The sequence below is a fragment of the Vigna angularis genome, chromosome 6, assembly GCF_016808095.1.
Source record: "Vigna angularis cultivar LongXiaoDou No.4 chromosome 6, ASM1680809v1, whole genome shotgun sequence".
Taxonomy (NCBI): Eukaryota; Viridiplantae; Streptophyta; class Magnoliopsida; order Fabales; family Fabaceae; genus Vigna; species Vigna angularis.
In genome coordinates this window covers 27,643,111-27,661,792 of record NC_068975.1, presented here as the reverse complement: position 1 = coordinate 27,661,792, position 18,682 = coordinate 27,643,111, and the positions used below count along the sequence as shown (strand labels likewise).

Sequence of the window (18,682 nt, the reverse complement as noted above, 5' to 3'; positions counted from 1 at the left end):
TATTTTAAAAATATATTAATATTGACAAGGCTTACCAATGCAATTTATTTTTGTTTAAATCACACTTTGTAAACTTAATATTATTAAAGTAAAAACAAACTTTGATACACTACATATTATACTAGCAATGATTTTATTTTTCAAAGTAACCAAATTTTCGACGAGAGTAAGCACTTGGGTAATGTTTGCATTGTACTTCTGTAAGGAGATATCATATTGTCATGTATATGATTAGTTTCATAGTTAATCTGGAGTTGAGATTAAACATTTATAATTCTATTTTTTATCATCTTAATATACCTGTTTTGCTGATTTTTTAAAAGCCTCGTGAATAAAAGATAATGATTTGTTTGAATGAGATCGAAGAAACATAGAAGAGAAAAAACAAGTAATTGAAAAAAAAAGAAAAAAGAAAATAAAATAATAGAGTGAGAATAAGAAAAATAAAAAAGTAAATACAATAGGACAAATACGAAAACGTGGTCGTTTTATCTCCCTCGCACCTTATGGTTTGGCCAACACTTTCACCCATTAGTGGACCTTGATGCTAACGTAGCAACAGAAAATAAAATAAAATAAAAAATAAAAAGTTTTTTAATGGTGGGTATTGGACTTTTAAGAAGTGTGGCGGATAATATACTCAAATAATTTTAGTTCTCGCATATTTTAAAATAAATTATATTAAGCAATGAGATAAAGCAAATAGAATGAGGTAAAGAAAATGAAAAATGAGAACGGGCAAAGTATATTTTATAATTTTGTAGTTTTTTATGTGTGTATAAAAAACATGTATTTATTTTTATTTACAGGTAATATTAAACAACCTTTTTATGTAAAAAAAAAATAGAAGAGACGAGAATTAACTATCCAAGACCGCATTCCTATTTTTTAAACCTGGTTTATCCTAATATGTGTTCAATCAAGTCACTTTTGTAGTTATTGTGATTGAATTTATTCATATAAATTAAAATAGACGAGAATCTATTATTTTTATAATCAAGAGATATAATTCACTGCGGTTCCAATTTTTTTTTTAAATAAAATGGTATTTTTAGTTTTAAATCCGAGTTTGGAATTGAACTAAAAACATTAATGAAGTAATCTAAGGATGTGTATTCAATATTTTGCGATTATTATAAAATAATTAAATAATGAAATGTATAGTAATTATTTTTTGCTTAAACACCTATGAAAAAGCATTAAAATAGAGAAATGTGACTTCATTTAAAATGGAGTGATGTTACGGGGTAATGGACTGTGTCCACGTATATATATATATATATATATATATATATATATATATATATATATATATATATATATATTATATTGTATGAATGGTACAATCGAAACGAACGCCGTCACAGGGGGAGGTTGGTTGTGGTTTTGGTGGCTCTTCTCACTGACTCTCTTGTTTGAACCGTCACAGAACATGTCTTTGCCGTAAGCGTTGGGAACCTGAGATCTGAATTTCTCATACGGTTAACTTTATTTTCGCTTAAAATAAAAAATAGAAGGTCAGGGTTTTCATGGCTTCGGAGACAAAGATCGTGAATCTGGCCGAGGAAGCCAAGCTAGCCAGGGAAGGTGTTAAGACTCCCTCCTATGCTTTTACCACCATCTGCAAGTCCCTCGTCGCCGGAGGAGTCGCCGGAGGAGTGTGCGTTTCATTTCTTTAACTTTTCTTTCTTCTTTTGGGAAACACACATACCCCGACATTTGCGTGCGTCTATGTATGCATTGATTGCATGCTCAATCAATTTCAGGAGAATTTGACTATTTGGAAATAGTTTTTTTGTTTTTTTTTAAATGTTATTGTTTCCGGAAACTTCGATGCTACTGGCTTCGATTGAAGCCTGCTATATTAGTATTAATAACTAAACTTTGATTATTCGCTGTCTCAGGAGCAATGAAGCACTTGTTTTCCTGTTTGGCGAAATCTCTTTCTTTGTTTTTTTTTTCTTTACTTTTTTATTTAATGGAATATGATATGATCTAGTAAAAATTAAAGCTTTACTGTTCACCTGGGAAATGGCAAAAATAAGTTTTTGTACATCTTCCTGAGTATGGATTATTTCAATTGTATTAGATAAACTGCAGTTTTGTGGCCATGTAAAAAGCTTAATTTCTTTTATGGAACTAATTTTTTGTGAGACAACTTGTTAAAATATACTAACTCCGATTTGCATTAAAATCTGTTTCCTTGTTGGAATGAATGTAGTGTGTTCCAGTCCAATATGAGAGTCTGCTTAAGTTTGGAGTCTATCGGGTGTAGTTTCATACTTATATCAACATAATCTGACTTTTTTGGATGTCTCTTTGATATAATTTCAACATCCTTTTTGCATTATGTTCAGCCTTTTGACTTGAAACCTTTTTTCTATCTCTGTAGATCACGAACAGCAGTTGCTCCACTGGAAAGGTTGAAGATTTTGCTACAGGTTAATCAATTTAGTTGTTTACTTCGAAATGTGATTTTAGCTATTGTTTATTCTTGTTATAAAAATAGTGCATCTGACAAGCAACTATGTTTGTTGGTGCCGGGATGAATCAATATCATACGTGTGATGTGATGTACCTTTGCTACTAACAGGTTCAGAATCCACACAATATAAAATACAATGGAACGATTCAAGGTCTGAAATATATATGGAGAACTGAAGGTTTTCGTGGGCTGTTCAAAGGGAATGGGACTAATTGCGCTCGAATTGTCCCGAATTCTGCCGTGAAGTTCTTCAGTTATGAACAAGCTTCCAAGTAAGTTTTCCTTTAGATATACGATCATGTACTACACTTTTATGCTGATAATTTTGAAATCCTTTTTTAATTTTGCTTTCAAAACAATGTTCTTTAAGCTGAGGGTCTCTCACTCCTACGCAAAGAAGTTTCAATTTTTATATCTATGCATTTCATACGTAACACTTTCTCCTCTTCTTTACTGAATGTCCCTTTTCTGGTAGGGCTATACTACAACTGTATCAGAAGCAAACTGGAAACGGTATGTCCATGTTTACTATTTTCTCCTTCTCGTGTATGTGTATTATTGTCCAGGGAGGAGGAGTACTGGTTCAGTAGCCTATTTTGGCTTTCATAATTTTGAGTGGAAATCACTTTTTTGAAAGGATAAAACTTAATCACTTCTTTAGGTTCTGTTCTCCCGTAGAGCATAGCATGTATATTAATTTTGGACCACTTCATCCTCTTTTTTAAATATTTCATACTTGGGTATAAACATTACTATTTTATATTGGAGAGCAACGCTACAAGTGTGTAAAGGAACTCTATCTAATTTTGGTCCTTTTTTTAAAATTCTAGTAAAATTTTGATCATCAATTGTTTTGAACTCAGAATAAGCTAACCTTAATACCCACTAGGTTGACTTCAATAATTTCCTTTTGAAAAATATTTCTAAAAACAATCAAAGGGAAACAAGTAGGCCTAAAGAAATTTCTCAATAGTTAAACCCGTTTTTCTAAATATTATTTTCCTTGTACTTCTGCAGAGGATGCTCAGCTGACTCCTGTTTTACGTCTTGGGGCTGGAGCTTGTGCGGGAATAATTGCCATGTCTGCAACTTACCCGATGGACATGGTTCGAGGCAGAATAACTGTACAGGTACTTTCTTTTTTGCTTTTTACCTATTCCCTGTTTTACTTGCTTTTGGTCAGAAAGGTAGCTGGAAACGCATAAAATTAAGATACTTGTTATAGCTACAAGTGGAAAAAAGGTTTTTATCAAAGTGTCTTAATGTTTTTTGTTTTCTTAATACACCATTAATTTTTCTTTTCCTTGTATTTGCAGACAGAGAAGTCCCCTTACCAATACAGAGGAATGTTTCATGCTCTGTCAACTGTGCTCAGGGAAGAAGGTCCACGTGCTTTGTATAAGGGATGGCTTCCTTCAGTCATTGGAGTTGTAAGCAATTTTTCTGGAATTTCTTTATAGGAAGTTGATGATTGGTCGTAATAACAAATTCTATTATAAAGAATTCTAATGATATTCTTATACTATTGGCCCTCTGGAAATTCATATTACATTTGACAGTAACAATCAGGACCTGCAGACTGCAGTTGGGGGAGAGAACCTAGGAAACACTGACTTGATTTTGTTGAGTTCTTGTCAATGTCTACCTCCTTCTTAGGGGACAATTTAATACCATTACTTTTTGGCGCCACTTATAGATGTGGGGTATGTTGGTAAGGATGTGTGACTAATGTCTTTAGTGAGTTATTCCTGGTTATTATCTGTAATTAGATAGCATCTAGTCAGTACTTTGTGCAGACCATAGGATCAACATCAGGGTGTAGGATTGATCATAAAGCAGCATTTAACATTGACATGTTTGGTTTTAATGATTTGGACTTCACTATTTAACTATATTTTCTAATAATTGTTCTTCTACTGGTTAAAATATTTCCAAGAACAATTTATTTACATAAAAGGCTTTCCACTGCTCAATGCTCTGACTCAATCGATTGTAAGTTCTAATAATTAGTACAACTATTGGGGGGCGAGGGGTGTTATGGTGACAAGTTTTTACCTGGTTATGGTAGGTTCTAGGTGGAAAATAGATAGGTGCACAACACGTTAAAATCTAAATCATGCTTCAGCATAAGTTTTCAATTTTTGTTGCAAAACCAGAAAAGAGTTGTTGGGCAAAAATAATTGATAGAATGAAAATGAATAGAACAAAGGAGATAAATCTCTCCCTCTAACCGTTCCATCCACAAAAGATGAACAGATGTCTGCCTTGATAAAGAGCAAAATCTTAATTTACAAATAATAGCTGACAAAATGAATTCCCCTCTTGTCAGTCCTCTTATTTATTTATATCACTAACTCCCTCCCTCAAACTAACTATTAACTAACATACCAGTTGTACTAGTTTGCTACCTCTTCTCTCATTTCTAACATCCTGAAAGTTTATAGAAATGTGAAAAGTTAATCTTATAAAATATTCTGTGTGCTTTGTAATGATAGTTAACTAACTAAAGTTTGCTTTTAAATTTGAATGAAAGCTCCGGTTTGGTTCTGTCACCGGATTTATTGGCTTAATCTTACTTTTAATTTGTTCCTGTTTTTCAGATTCCTTATGTGGGTCTCAACTTTGCTGTTTATGAGTCTTTGAAAGATTGGTTAGTTAAATCCAATCCATTTGGTATAGTTCAAGATTCCGAGCTGAGTGTGACAACTCGCCTGGCTTGTGGTGCTGCAGCTGGAACTATGGGACAAACCGTTGCTTACCCTCTTGATGTCATTCGACGAAGAATGCAGATGGTGGGTTGGAACCACGCTGCTTCTGTCATAGCTGGTGATGGACGAGGAAAGGTTCCGCTTGAATACAGTGGCATGATTGATGCTTTTAGGAAAACTGTTCGGTATGAAGGATTTGGTGCATTATACAAGGGTCTGGTGCCGAATTCTGTAAAGGTCAGACTTCCTCCAGTATTCATAAATTATGTTACGTCCTGAAAAAATGTGGGTAAAACATATGTGCGTAAATATATGCAATGCATCCGTTGAGTAAGGTTTTCCTTTCTTCTCTCGACCAAGGTATTATTAATGTACTATATCTTTGAAGCACTTAAAACAAGTTTGTTCATACATTAATATATGTCATCCGAATGTTTTCTGTGTGCCATTCCTATATCATACTCTGTTGGTGTTACTTCCCTGATTAAAACTGTGAACTTCACAAGCTTCTACCTGATTAGAACAAAGTCTGTTCTTCATTAGTTATTTGTAGGACTCAAGTGTCTGTAGTCTGAGTCAAACATTTCACATTTTGAACTTAAATTATATACTAATCCAGATCAGCTTGAGCTCAGCTTGATGAAGTGCATGATCAACTACCAATAAAAACATACTATCTAAGGCTTTTAATGTTATTAACGTTGTCCCACTTTTTCTCAATCCAAGTCAAAAACAATCTTTTAAACTTTATTAGTGAAAACGTTGTTTCATTAATTTATGAATTGGTTATAAGATTTTGGTTTCATGTTAGAATTTGCTTAAAAGTCATTTACAATTAGCGTGGAATCGCTCAAATCAGTGCACTTTGCATAGCAACCTCCATTTAAAGCAATTAACTGAAGATATGAGCAATCTTAATCTCTCTTGAATCTTGATTTCTCGCAGGTGGTCCCATCCATAGCAATCGCGTTTGTAACATATGAGGTGGTGAAGGACATTTTAGGTGTGGAGATCAGAATATCAGACTGAAGATTGTCAGACATCTGATATTTGACTGCTTGTTGTTTTCTTGTAGACAAGGGGATGCTCAGAGATGATAACTTAGGGTTAGTTTCTTGGTTTACATCTCTTCATTGAGATAGGAAGCACTTTAGTTAGTGTGCATAAATTATTTCCCTTTGTATCCTATTTGTTTTTCTCTATGAACATGATGTAGCTCTTAGCTTGATATTCATCTTCTATTGCAATAAATGTTGTAGGAAAAACAATGCACAGGCTTATCTCCATGCCTTAGAATTTTTTTATCACTGTTTGTAAGTTACTAGCATCACTGTAACGCAACCAATAGTCCTGCAATTTTGCTTTATGTTTTCAAAATAATCTGAAGTTGTACGTGTTACCTTTTATTTTATTACAATCGATTTGACGGGATAAGTTAAAAAGACAATTGCTGAAAATTGACTCGACTAATTATAGTCATTATCCTTATGAATAGTAAATTATTTTTATATATAGAATTATTGGATAAAAGGTGGGTCTACAATTGGAAATATATGTGGCTACAAGCCCCTAATGAAATATATCCATACAATCTTAACAAACCGGTCAATATCTGAACATTTTTCTCTGATTCCTAGATCTTATCAGAATATGATAAAGGGCTGAATGATAGTCAATGACAAGTCTTTCCCCCAACTATATAGTACTTAGCCATTCAAGTAAACATGCCATGTAGTTGGAAATCTTGGACATTTATCAAAATATGGATATCTAAACAACATTGATGGACTGCTGCTAAGTACCATTCAAGTAAAATATCATTTTAAAACAGTATTTAGCCCATGTTTGAGAGACTCTTTAAGAAGGAAAAGAATCGCATATTTTAAGAAAACTCCGTGAAAACAAATGATTATACCTTCATAATAAGTTTATCTAATACAGCCAATTTAAATAAACTAAACACGGACTATAAAATTGTAATAACAACCCAATTCAATCTAAGCAATTCATGTATTAATATATTTAATTTTCAATCCTAAACATTTCTTCAATTTTAAATTAGGTTGGGTTTTAAACATCCCTACCGATCGGTATTCAAATCCCAACTAACACTGTTTCATATAGTATATACATGAATTGCGTCAAGAATGTTAACTGGTGTAGTCCACCATCATTCTTACTTCAATTATCTACAGCTTCTAAAATGGTATTCATATGTACCTTGATGCAAACAAAACCCATTTCCAAAATCTTGCCATAAGCTCTACATATGTTGATATGTGTATTCCTCCACAACAGAAAAATTTTACTTCACATTTTTCTTCCATGCCTGAACACAAGAACAATCTCTGATGTCAATGACTTTGTACAATAATAATCACTCAGATTTTTAGGCTATACGTTTTTTTTGGAAACAAAACTATAAAATGAAAAAAAGAGTTATGAATTGTTTTTCTTCCACTTGTTTGGTTTCAGAAAAACAAGCAGGATGAATTCAGGTGCCAAAATCCAAATTATACTCCATCTTTTCCTAATCTTAGAGAATCTTCTGTATTTTAATTCAGATTCTTTCTCCCAAACAGGAGAAAATCAATCAGTACCACTAAAAAATGCAGAGTCTCAAGCTCTAAGTTTGTATCATGTTTTGAAAAGAGAAAGATAACTCATGCAACAATTCATACAACAAAGCTAGAAAAACTTAATGTGTAATAAATGATATAACATAACGTGTGGAAGCTCAATTACCTGGAGTCTTTTACTGTAGTTTGAAATCTAGCTGAAATTGGTTTTCTCCCAAGCTTAGGGTCGTGTCTCCCTCGTTTCTTTCTTTGCAATCGTGATGTGCATTTTCTAATTACAGTAACCTCATCCTTTATCTTCTCTTTACTCTCCTCGTGTTCTATACACTCATCGCTTGAGAAGTAGAATAACGAGAGCAACACAAGCAACATGTTCAGCTCAGCTAGAGATGTATTTGGCATGTGTGAATCACTCAATGCACCAACAACAGCATTTTCTTCCTCTTCACACTCTTCCAGCGTATCGATCTCGCTCTTTTTTTCTTTCTCTGGTTCTGCCATATTCTCTCTAATAAATTTGGTTCTTCAAATCAAACCAAGATTTTAAACTCTCTGCATCTGTTGATTCGTACATGTGCTTGTGTGCATGCCTGGAACTTGTTTCTGTGAGAGTATATATACATAAATAGATCATAAGGATGTGTACAAAAGCCCTCGACCTAATTTGAGTTGAGCTAAAGTTTGAACACGTTCGATTCTCGATTCCATGTTTCCAATTTTGTGTTTCTATTTGAAAATGTGAGGTTATTTTGATTGTCTCCCATAATTGGTGCATGCAATATATAGAAAATCTATTACATTGTAACCATGGCTCAACTATTTGTGGGTTTGTTAAATTGCTTCTTCGATTTCTTATTACAGCCACCGAAATTTCTGCTTCAATTTCTCACAAGATTACCCTAAATGTTGTCTCTTTCGTCAGGTAGGGTTAATTAAGTATACTTGGTATAAGGATGAATATAAAGAAATTACTATTAGAAATAACAATACCAAGTACAAACAAATAAATAAAAAATTATTTAGCTTCCTATTATTATTATTATTATTATTTATTTAGATTGCCTGAACGTTTATGTTTTGTTAGTTGATTAAGTTTCTTTATTTTTAAATTAAGCAATTTTTTAAAATATTGTTATTTTATTTATTTTTACAGGTTAAATCAATTAGATTGTTTTAATTTTCTTACTTGGATTACTATAACTAAAATATTATATTTTTTCATGAAGTAAAAAAGAAGAAAAGACTGATTTTTCTTCTTCACATTCTATAAAATTAAATCCTTCATTTTTTTTATCAGCATTCTACCGAGTTTCATGTTTCTTAAATTTTAAATTACTCTATGTTTCAAATCTATTGTAAATATGGAAATGTTGAATATGAAACAAGAATTCGAGGAATTTACATGGAGAGATAAAACTGACAAAAAAAACGACCACTTATGCTTAATTTTAAAAATGATGAGACTTATTTAATTTACAAAATATTTGTCAGATAAAAATCATGTAGTTTAGATGAAAAAAAAACTAAAAATGTAATTAAATGAGTAGTATATGTAACACCCCGAATTAGGCGTTACAATTTATGTTCCATAAAATACATATATAATTTTTTTTTCAACACCAACACAATATTACTTCTTTATTACAACACAAGTCTTCTGAACCACACAGTTCATAAACTTCTGAAATTTAAAATTTCACACAGTTCGGAAATTCAAACATAGATTTATTTTAGAAATTCCCCATGTCTCCTTTTTTCCACAGATCTCTCATCTTCTAAGCAAGTCCAGAACCATCTGCTAATTCATCTGAAATAGTTTCTGCTCATGTATAATACCACACATTATACGATCATTGCATTCACATACACAAACACAAACAGTAGGGTGAGCTAACCAAATCAAGAAATATACATTATCCACAATCTTACTAATATCACAAGTGTGGCAATCAATCCAATACATGCATTTCGAACATACTCAAGAACAGACTATTATATTGATACTATATAATATTTCTCAAGTCAGAACTATCAATACATTATTAGAGTCAATGCAACATATTATTAACCTGCCTACTTACCAAAGCAAGGCAATCAACAATCTTCCGTCTACTTACCAAAGTAGTATAACCATGTGATACTGACTACTTACCAAAGTAATCTAACGAGGTGATCTACTTACCAAAGTAGTACAACAAGGTGATATTGTCTACTTACCAAAGTAGCACAATAAGGTGATATCGTCTACTTACCAAAGTAGTACAATAAGATGATATTGTCTACTTACCAAAGTAGTACAATAAGATTATATTGTCTACTTACCAAAGTAGCACAATAAGGTAATATTGTCTACTTACCAAAGTAGCACAACAAGGTAATATTCCACCTACTTACCAAAGTAGTAGTACGATTTATGCCAAATTAATCTCTCATTATCTCACCTACTTACCAAAGTAGTACGATTTATGCCAAATTAATCTCTCATTATCTCACCTACTTACCAAAGTAGCATCCGACTTCAAACATCTTCCCTCCTGACTTACCAAAGTCGTAGGAAAATAAATAAATTTCGAATTTACAATTATGACAATAATTCTTATACTACCCATCAAATTTTACCATAAACTTATTTACAATTCATGATTTAACTCAAATAATTATTACCAACTCAATAATATTCAATATAATTTTATATTCTAATATAGAATATATTATATTACTTATCTTCAAATTTTCAAAATACAACTATACATCCAATTTAAGAATATAATTATTCAAGAATTTATCCAATACAAGTAAATTTACTATTTCGTGGAAAGATTACTCTTCACTCATAACAATAATTAAAATCTGAACCAATCAGACTAACAAACAATATGTTTAAATCATATGGTAAAATTTTCAGTCCAATCCAACGGTTAATGAGCCGGAAATCATAATTTATGTATAAATGATCCAAAAACATAAATTAACCAGTATTGAGATCCCTGAGAAGATACGAAACTAATATCTATAAATCTGTATCTCCGATTTAAAATCTGAACGGTCAAAGTATGACACTATCTTTTAGAAACAACATATTAAAATTTCAGGGTAATCCAACGGCTAACTAAGTAGATATGGAGGTTTTACCGAGGTAACTCAGAGACAGAAATTTAAGTGGTTCTCGGTTAAACTCAAAATGCGGAATGAATTCCTCTAAGCACAGACATCTAATTCCAAATCTGAACGGCCAAGATCACCTAATATGTCTTATGAACTTCATACTAAAGTTTGGGCTCAATCTAACGGTAAATGGAATATATATAAAATATTTACCATTATAACTTAAGAACAGAATGGCAGTGCTCATCAAATAATTCAAACTTTCGAAATTTCTTTCTCTAAATATAGACCTTCAATTACAAATCCGATCGGTCAAATTGTATTAATATGTCTTAGTGATCATATATCAAATTTTGAGGTTGATCCAACGGTCAAATAGGTCAAAATCTATATTTTTACCGAGACAACTTAGTAACAGAACTACAGGAGTAACTAATTTACTCAAACTTGCAGGATTTATTTCTCCAAGTACAAACTTCTATTTTCAAATCCGAACGGTCAAAGTTTAGTAATAGGTCTTAGGATTCACATATTAAAAGTTTAGCTAAATCCAACGGTGAAAACAATTAATAGAAATTTTTCACCACAGTAACTCGAAAATAAGAAATTATAATCATGAAAACCAAATTTACACAAGTCAATAGATAACTACCATTACCAAAATTTTAACACATTCATACTCATGTTCATGATCATAACAAGAAAGGATTAGCTCCCCTACCTCTTCTCCTTGCAAGAAATTCTTCACTCTTGATACTCCTAGACCTTTGCTTGTTTTCACTCTCAAATTCAAAGAAAATTCTAACTTAAATCCCTCTTCTCTTCTCCTCCTCTCGTATGGCCTTAACAAGCTTATATCAAGAGAATGAAGTCTCTTGGAAGATGCTTGCAGTAATACAATGGAAAGAAAAAAAAAAAAACAAATGAAAGGGATGGGTCCCCTTTACCAAAACATGCACCCATGTTTTACGGGAAACAAAACATCAACTCCATGCTTCAATATTGTCTTCTTATTTTCCATATTAGTATTAATTTTTTTTATTATTAATTTATAATTATGTCCCTCCTTTTAACCAAAGATGGCCAGCACAAATTGCATCAAATTCAAATAATTAATACAAGAAAAACCAAGCTAAACAAAATGGTAAAAAAAAAATATACAAACAATAGTCTTTATCTTACATATGCAAAATATGTTTGAAACTAATTACACTAACCACAAAATTTATTTATTTATTATTATTATTTTTCACACTTTTTACATACTAATGCACACCATAATTAATTATTCAAAACCACAACATACATAAAATTACTTTTATTTTTCTATAGGTCTTACAGTGTGTGTATATATATATATATATATATATATATATATATATATATATATATATATATATATATATATATATATATATATATTCTAAACAATGTTTCTTTAATAATTTTTATATAAGTTATATACTTTAATAATATTTAATTTAAAAATATGTATATTATATCATTCTAACTCTTTTTGTTAGAGTTGTAGAAGAAGTGTTTGTTCTAGTGATTCACATAGTATATCTTTTGAACACAATAAGATGGTATTTTGATTGTAATGTACCTATATTATTACACATTATTTGTAATCAGTTATGTATGAATTATAGTTTGATTACTTTAATTTAATTCATTTTAATTTGATTATTGTTATTCCATTTGTTGAATTTGAGACATAAAAGTTATTTATGACAAAATTTCACTTTTCTCTTTTTTATTTCGTCTTTTTAATCAAACCCGCATTTTATAATCTTTTAGTTCATTATTTTTCCTAAACAAATTTGTCATTAATTTTTATTTTTTCTCTTTGTTCTCTCTCTTTTTCACACCATCCAAAGGCTTCGACTGAGGTTGTTGAATTTAAAAGACATTATTCTTTTTTGATTCACATAATAATATTTTGGTATTAAATAACGAGGACCCGCGCCAAAGCCCTTCATAGCAAATGAAAGAAAATTGGCACTAAACGGTGCGTTTGGGTGCGTGTTTCTTGAGTCTCTGTGTGTGCGTGGATCTGCGGAAGTGTTAGAAGATGCAGTGGTACTTCGTCGCTGCGCTCCTCACCGTTCTCACTAGTTCTCAGGTAAGTCTCACTCTCTTCCATTCTCCCAAATCCTCACATTCAAACCCTAATTTCACCCATTTCCATCGTCCATTTACGCACACTTGAAGTAGTTAATGTTAATTTGATTTCGATAAGTTTCACGTGGTAGGGAATACTCACAACCCTCTCGCAAAGTAACGGAGAGTACAAGTATGATTACGCTACGGTCCCATTTCTTGCTGAGATTTTCAAGGTAAATGGAAAAACACTTAATGCGTCAATTTTTATTCGGTAGGAACCGAGTTTTTGTGCTGCATGACATCGGTTTATGATTTCATCTTTGTTATCACACTCAGCTTGCGGTGTCAAGTTTGTTACTGTGGAGGGAATGCAAAAAGTCTCCTCTGCCAAAGATGACAACGGAGTGGAAAACGGTGGCTCTATTCCCTATTCCCTCAGTTATATATCTGATCCACAACAATGTGCAGTTTGCTACACTCACTTATGTGGACACTTCTACCTATCAGATAATGGGAAATTTGAAGATTGTTACCACTGGGTTGCTATTCAGGTGCCTTCTCTTTTCACGGTTCATATTTCAGAACAGTGTTTTTGATTTCTCAATTAGTGTCTGAAGTTTTTAAATTTTCATTTTGTTTCTTTCAAGGATGTTTTTGGGTAGGAGGCTTTCTAACTTGCAGTGGATGGCTATTGTGCTGTTGGCTGTCGGGACAACCACTAGTCAGGTGCCAAAGACTTGAGTCCCACAAATTTGGTTTTGTGCCTTTATATTTATTTTTATTAGAAGTTATGTACTATGATTTATCCATTGTTTGATATGGATTATGAACTGGAAATTCAATGTTGAGGAGTTAGATGGATATCTAGTCCCGACGTTTGTACAGGCTAGGGTAGCTGTGCTGGAATACGGCTGGATATATTTTATCGGTCATTTACTTATGTGACACTCATAAGGCCATTTTCATCCAGAAAATTTGTTGTTTCTTTTTGGAAGATGGCTCACGTGCACTACTTCTACCTCATCCTTTCCTCCTTCTAACAATATTTATTTTTCCTTAAATTTCTGATTTATAAAACTGCATTCATGACATGATATTAAGTCATTACATGCTAAACGTGATTTATTCTGTGATAATTGTAGCCTGTTAAGATCCTGATAGCTTCAAATGTTAAAGTTTGAGTAGTACATTCTTGGATTTAGAAGGTTTCAAATAAATTCAACAGGCTTTGGCTTCCTCTGCTGACATTTGTACATGGTATCAGAAAGCATCTATTAATATACACGGCATCTGTATTATTTTGACGGGGATTGGACCGAGTGTCTCATTGGTCATGAGTGAAGTGCCTTTTAGGGAGGACAAGCACTTTTCCTAAATAAAAACAAAACAAAACAGAGACAAAGTGGCTGACAAATCACAAATGGAACAGATGATTTGGTTCCGTTGCATGATAGTAGCAGAAATTTCCCTTGAAATGTCCACGAGTACAAGACCTAAGAGATGTAAATAGATAGCATGTAAAATTATACAAATTGAAGCATAAATACATCTTTGTTCTGTTCTGTATTTTTGCTTTCATGTTCAATGGTTTATGTATTAGGTAAATTAGTCTTGTGACATAAATTTTATTTAGAATGACCACTACGGTTTGCTGTTTTAGGTTAGGGGCTGTGGAGAGACTTCCTGTGAATCCCTTTTCTCAGCACCAATTCAGGGATACATGTTTGGAGTTCTATCTGCTTGTCTCTCAGCATTAGCTGGAATTTATACTGAATTCTTGATGAAGAAAAACAATGACAGCTTATACTGGCAGAATATGCAGTTGTACACGTAGGTATTTTTTCTTGAATTTGTCAAATGTCTACGAATGTATAGGCACATGTGTTTTTGATCTCTAAAACTATTTATTTTAGAAAAAACTTTTTCTCCATTTCTCCTCCCCTAGCCTTTTAAATTTATGTGGTTACTTTATGTACCAAGAAATGAGTGCTTTGTTTTCACTTTCCAAGAACGAGCAGAGCATATATAACTGTTGAGTTCATGCAGTTCATTCAATGTAGATTCCTAATTCCTAACTCTTTGAACTTGACATTTTTGTGGTTTTTCTGCTTGCTTTTGGGCTTAGCGGTATTATATGTTTAACAGATTTGTATCTCCACTATTATTGGAATGTTTGGTAAAATAAACACGTCGTACCTTTTTTAAGCAATTTTTTTTGGGATGTCTTTTTTAATTCAGAGAATTTTTATTTGTGCACTGTTCTTTGTTAAAGAGAAATTAATATGTCTGTAAACTTGGTAGAGGTGTCAAGAAGGGCTTCTTGAGTTCGTTGCTATGGCACTCTGGGAATGACTAGTTGTCATTGTCAAATACTTTTTTACATTTACTTGGAGGAATACGCATGAAGTGAATTTTTTTACAGGTTTGGCACACTTTTCAATATGGCAAGACTAATTGTGGATGATTTCAGAGGTGGATTTGAAAATGGGCCGTGGTGGCAACGTATTTTTAATGGATACACTATCACGACCTGGATGGTGGTATTGAATTTAGGGTCTACTGGACTTTTGGTTTCTTGGTTAATGAAACACGCTGATAATATTGTGAAGGTATATCCTTGGACCAACCTGCCTCCTGCCAGCATCCTTTTCTCTTGTGTTTGTTACATAATCTACTTTACCATAGAGCTTGATGCTAGGTTTACCTCCAAAGAATAATATTTGTCCTACAAGGGAAATAATTTTAACACTGAAATTAGTAAAGTATACCATCACAATTGATATTTGTTTATTTATATTCTCTCCTAATTATTAGTTGTTGATGCTTTCTTTAGGTCTATTCCACATCGATGGCAATGCTGCTAACAATGATACTTTCGCTATTTCTCTTCAACTTCAAACCTACATTGCAGGTAAATTATCTTCCACTCTCTCTCTCCCCAGCATAACTCTTAAGTCAAATCAATTTGTTGCACATAATTTTGCGGATACCTGTATTATATGTTCTAAGGCTATAAGTGGTTATTATTTTTTGTTTTATTCTTTCCTCTTTGCAGCTTTTCTTGGGCATTATCATTTGTATGATGTCTCTACACATGTATTTTGCCCCACCAAACATGCTCTTGGATATGCCATTAACTGTTAAACCAGAGGAAGAGAAGCTCGTTGAAGTTTCTGTTGATCGAAGACCACATTCATGATGTTGTATTGACGTCTAAATACAATGTTTTGGTAAATGAAATTTATTTTAATTTTGTGTTTTGTTTTATTTTTTAAATGCATAATATAAAATATTCTCATACAACATCTAAAAGTGCTGCATAACGTGTGGCATTAAGAAAATATTTATTTGATATTAAACAAGGCTTTCTTGCTTTCTTCCTCGTGTCATGCTGGTCCTGGGTTTGTGGAAAGCCACAAATTGCCTCCTGTTCATGAGGTTAAGGTAGTGTATGGTTAACCCTTCCCAAATCTCAAAAATGTTGGTAGCGTCATGCATTGAGTCACCCTTGTAAGTGTTTTTTTTATATGTTAGTGTAACTGCACAAACGTCTCATTATATCCTTGGATTTAATGTTGTGTTGTTTATATGTGTGCTGATCTATATGAATGGAGTATCAATTTGAACGGGTATGCGATACTATACTGCAAGCAATTTAAATATAGCAGTATTGAGCTTCTTCTAGATTGAAAGTCAATCACAAGTCCCTTTGCGCTAATTCTACTTTCAAGTTATGGTATTCGAAATATATGGCCACTAGTTTTTTTAAATTATGCTTGGCTTCATTGATCTGATATCCTTGTTATAACTTTTTTATGGCCATTGTTTCACTTGTAGGCAAACGATTGTAATTTTGGTTTTCAGTATTTTCTTATTGGTTCTGCAGGTAATTTAATTTGTTCTTTCCCAGGTATTCCTATAAGGCCTATAAAAGTCAATAGTAGAGCAGCAGAATGCTGAATATTATTCCACGCTGCATTGATTCAGTGACTTTGTAGAGCATAGGCATATTCGGTGGTGTGACTTAAACTCTATATAACAAATTCGGAAATCCCTTGTGTTGCCTGTGTTTAAGTATATTAGAAGGATGTTGAAGGAAAAGAGAGTTGAATGAAAGTGAGCAGAATTTGGTTTAGACGGAAATGTAATTTTGCTATTGGCTTTTAGTAAGTCTAACTTCTCTAGCTGTTAGTGAGTGATAGGGGTGTTGTTATCCATTGACACAAAGTCACATGAAGTGAAACCAACATTGTAGTCCATCATTCTACCGGATTGCTATATTCGCTATAGAATTCTTCTCCATCAATGAATTTAAATAGAATTCTTTTGCAGTTTGATGCTCATGACGAATGTCCTCTTTTTTCTTAAACGAGCATAGAGAAAGCACATTGATTAGGGGGAAATGCATTATACTTCCCTTCAAGCAGTGATTGTGTCTACCAAACTGAAGTTTGTATCTTTTGGGCTACAACTATTTGCCAAAAATGGTCATTGAGTTGAAGTGAGGTTAATCACATCAACATTCTATGAATCATAAAAAAGGAAGATGAGTTAAAAAAAAATCATGAACATTCAGCATCCAGTGGCATTTGTTTGATATGGTGAAGGTGAGATCGGTGTTTTTTCCCTTTCAATTCAGCTGTAATAATGTATTATTGAATATTGAATAATCTTGAAGGAGCGGTCTATTTTTTATCATTCAATATTAATAGTTGGGCAAATTATAAAACATAGGAATCCAAGAATAATGTAAATGTAGGATGGTAGAGAGGGGATGCAAGAAAGGCAAAAGATGTGGATTGAACGATGTAGGCATATCTGGGCATCAGTGCATAGTGAGCATGTGGTTTGGCTTTGTCAAAAACACATGTCATTGCTGTACTTATGATAAGGGAATAATTAAAAATGGATAGTGAGAATCTTTATTCTACTTTTTCCTTTTGCACCATTATATTTTCTTGGTTCTCAAGTGGGTCTAAACTTTTTATTATTATTTAAGATTATTCAAAGTTTAGTTTTCTATTATATATAAGCTGTAGTTACTCTCTGGCTTTCTTTAGATTAAGGGGTGAAAAATGAAAGAAAATAAGTAAAGTGAGTGAAAAGTGATATTATTTGGATTGAGAGAAAGTGAGTAGAGAATGAGTGAAAAGTTTATTGTTAATTTGATTGATGTAATTGTATAAATAATTTTAATGGTATATTAATATATTTAGAAAATAATTTATAAAATATATTTTTTTAAATAATTTATATAAAAGTATCCTTTTGAAAATTAAATTAAAATTTAAAAATTTATTACAAATATTTAATGTATTAAAAAATTATATTCTAAAATAATAATAATATACTATAAGAAATTATTTTACTTAATATTAAAATTTAATGAATTAATTTTATTTATTTAGAAAATATAATTATTAATAAATCAAAGTTTTAGTAAACATAAACCATTATACCATCTACATAATCTTTTATATATTTTCTCTCCGATTTCTTTACAAGTTATAAAAAAAGATAATATCATTATCTTTTCTTGATTTTCTCACTTAATAATAGATCTATGCCTTCCTATCATGCGAACAAGTAGAGGTTTATCTCTTTTTTAAGCTTGGAGTATTTATGTTTCATCTTCTTTTCATAAAAAAAAACGTTTTAATGGAGGAAACAAAGAGGGGATTTATCTCTTTCTAATTTTT

At 32.0% G+C, this 18,682-nt stretch overlaps 3 protein-coding genes across 5 annotated transcripts; 2 read left to right on the top strand and 1 right to left on the bottom strand.

Moving 5' to 3' along the window:
- The first annotated feature begins 1,330 nt into the window (after positions 1–1,330).
- On the top strand, positions 1,331–6,573 carry LOC108346051 (mitochondrial adenine nucleotide transporter ADNT1). The gene is made up of 8 exons (XM_017584985.2): positions 1,331–1,660; positions 2,393–2,441; positions 2,594–2,757; positions 2,961–2,998; positions 3,503–3,615; positions 3,802–3,915; positions 5,086–5,430; positions 6,139–6,573. The coding sequence occupies exons 1-8, from the start codon at positions 1,530–1,532 to the stop codon at positions 6,220–6,222; spliced, it is 1,038 nt and encodes a 345-aa protein (XP_017440474.1). The 5' UTR covers positions 1,331–1,529; the 3' UTR covers positions 6,223–6,573.
- Positions 6,574–7,185: 612 nt separating this feature from the next.
- LOC128197452 (uncharacterized) lies at positions 7,186–8,507 on the bottom strand. The gene is made up of 2 exons (XM_052879402.1): positions 7,939–8,507; positions 7,186–7,522 (listed from the first exon to the last, which is right to left on the bottom strand). Exons 1-2 carry the CDS (start codon positions 8,271–8,273, stop codon positions 7,504–7,506), a joined length of 354 nt encoding a protein of 117 aa, XP_052735362.1. The 5' UTR covers positions 8,274–8,507; the 3' UTR covers positions 7,186–7,503.
- A 4,340-nt stretch (positions 8,508–12,847) lies between these two features.
- LOC108346057 (CMP-sialic acid transporter 1) lies at positions 12,848–17,314 on the top strand. Of its 3 annotated transcripts, none has more exons than XM_017584997.2 (9): positions 12,848–13,002; positions 13,133–13,216; positions 13,320–13,534; positions 13,631–13,709; positions 14,644–14,813; positions 15,406–15,592; positions 15,817–15,894; positions 16,039–16,213; positions 16,894–17,314. In XM_017584997.2, the coding sequence occupies exons 1-8, from the start codon at positions 12,952–12,954 to the stop codon at positions 16,180–16,182; spliced, it is 1,008 nt and encodes a 335-aa protein (XP_017440486.1). In that variant the 5' UTR covers positions 12,848–12,951; the 3' UTR covers positions 16,183–16,213; positions 16,894–17,314. The 3 variants fall into 3 exon arrangements, with proteins under 3 accessions (XP_017440486.1, XP_017440485.1, XP_052735351.1); XM_017584996.2 differs by having other exon boundaries at positions 16,870–17,314; XM_052879391.1 differs by having other exon boundaries at positions 12,868–13,002; positions 13,120–13,216; positions 16,870–17,314.
- The last annotated feature ends 1,368 nt before the right edge of the window (positions 17,315–18,682 follow it).

Bases quoted from the DNA above. Each gene is read 5' to 3' on its own strand.
- LOC108346051 (XM_017584985.2), top strand. From the start codon at position 1,530: ATGGCTTCGGAGACAAAGATCGTGAATCTGGCCGAGGAAGCCAAGCTA. The intron at 2,442-2,593 runs GTTAATCAATTT...TGCTACTAACAG, and splicing joins GGTTGAAGATTTTGCTACAG to GTTCAGAATCCACACAATAT. The intron at 3,916-5,085 runs GTAAGCAATTTT...CCTGTTTTTCAG, and splicing joins TTCCTTCAGTCATTGGAGTT to ATTCCTTATGTGGGTCTCAA.
- LOC128197452 (XM_052879402.1), bottom strand. From the start codon at position 8,273: ATGGCAGAACCAGAGAAAGAAAAAAAGAGCGAGATCGATACGCTGGAA.
- LOC108346057 (XM_017584997.2), top strand. From the start codon at position 12,952: ATGCAGTGGTACTTCGTCGCTGCGCTCCTCACCGTTCTCACTAGTTCT. The intron at 14,814-15,405 runs GTAGGTATTTTT...ATTTTTTTACAG, and splicing joins CAGAATATGCAGTTGTACAC to GTTTGGCACACTTTTCAATA. The intron at 15,895-16,038 runs GTAAATTATCTT...TCCTCTTTGCAG, and splicing joins ACTTCAAACCTACATTGCAG to CTTTTCTTGGGCATTATCAT.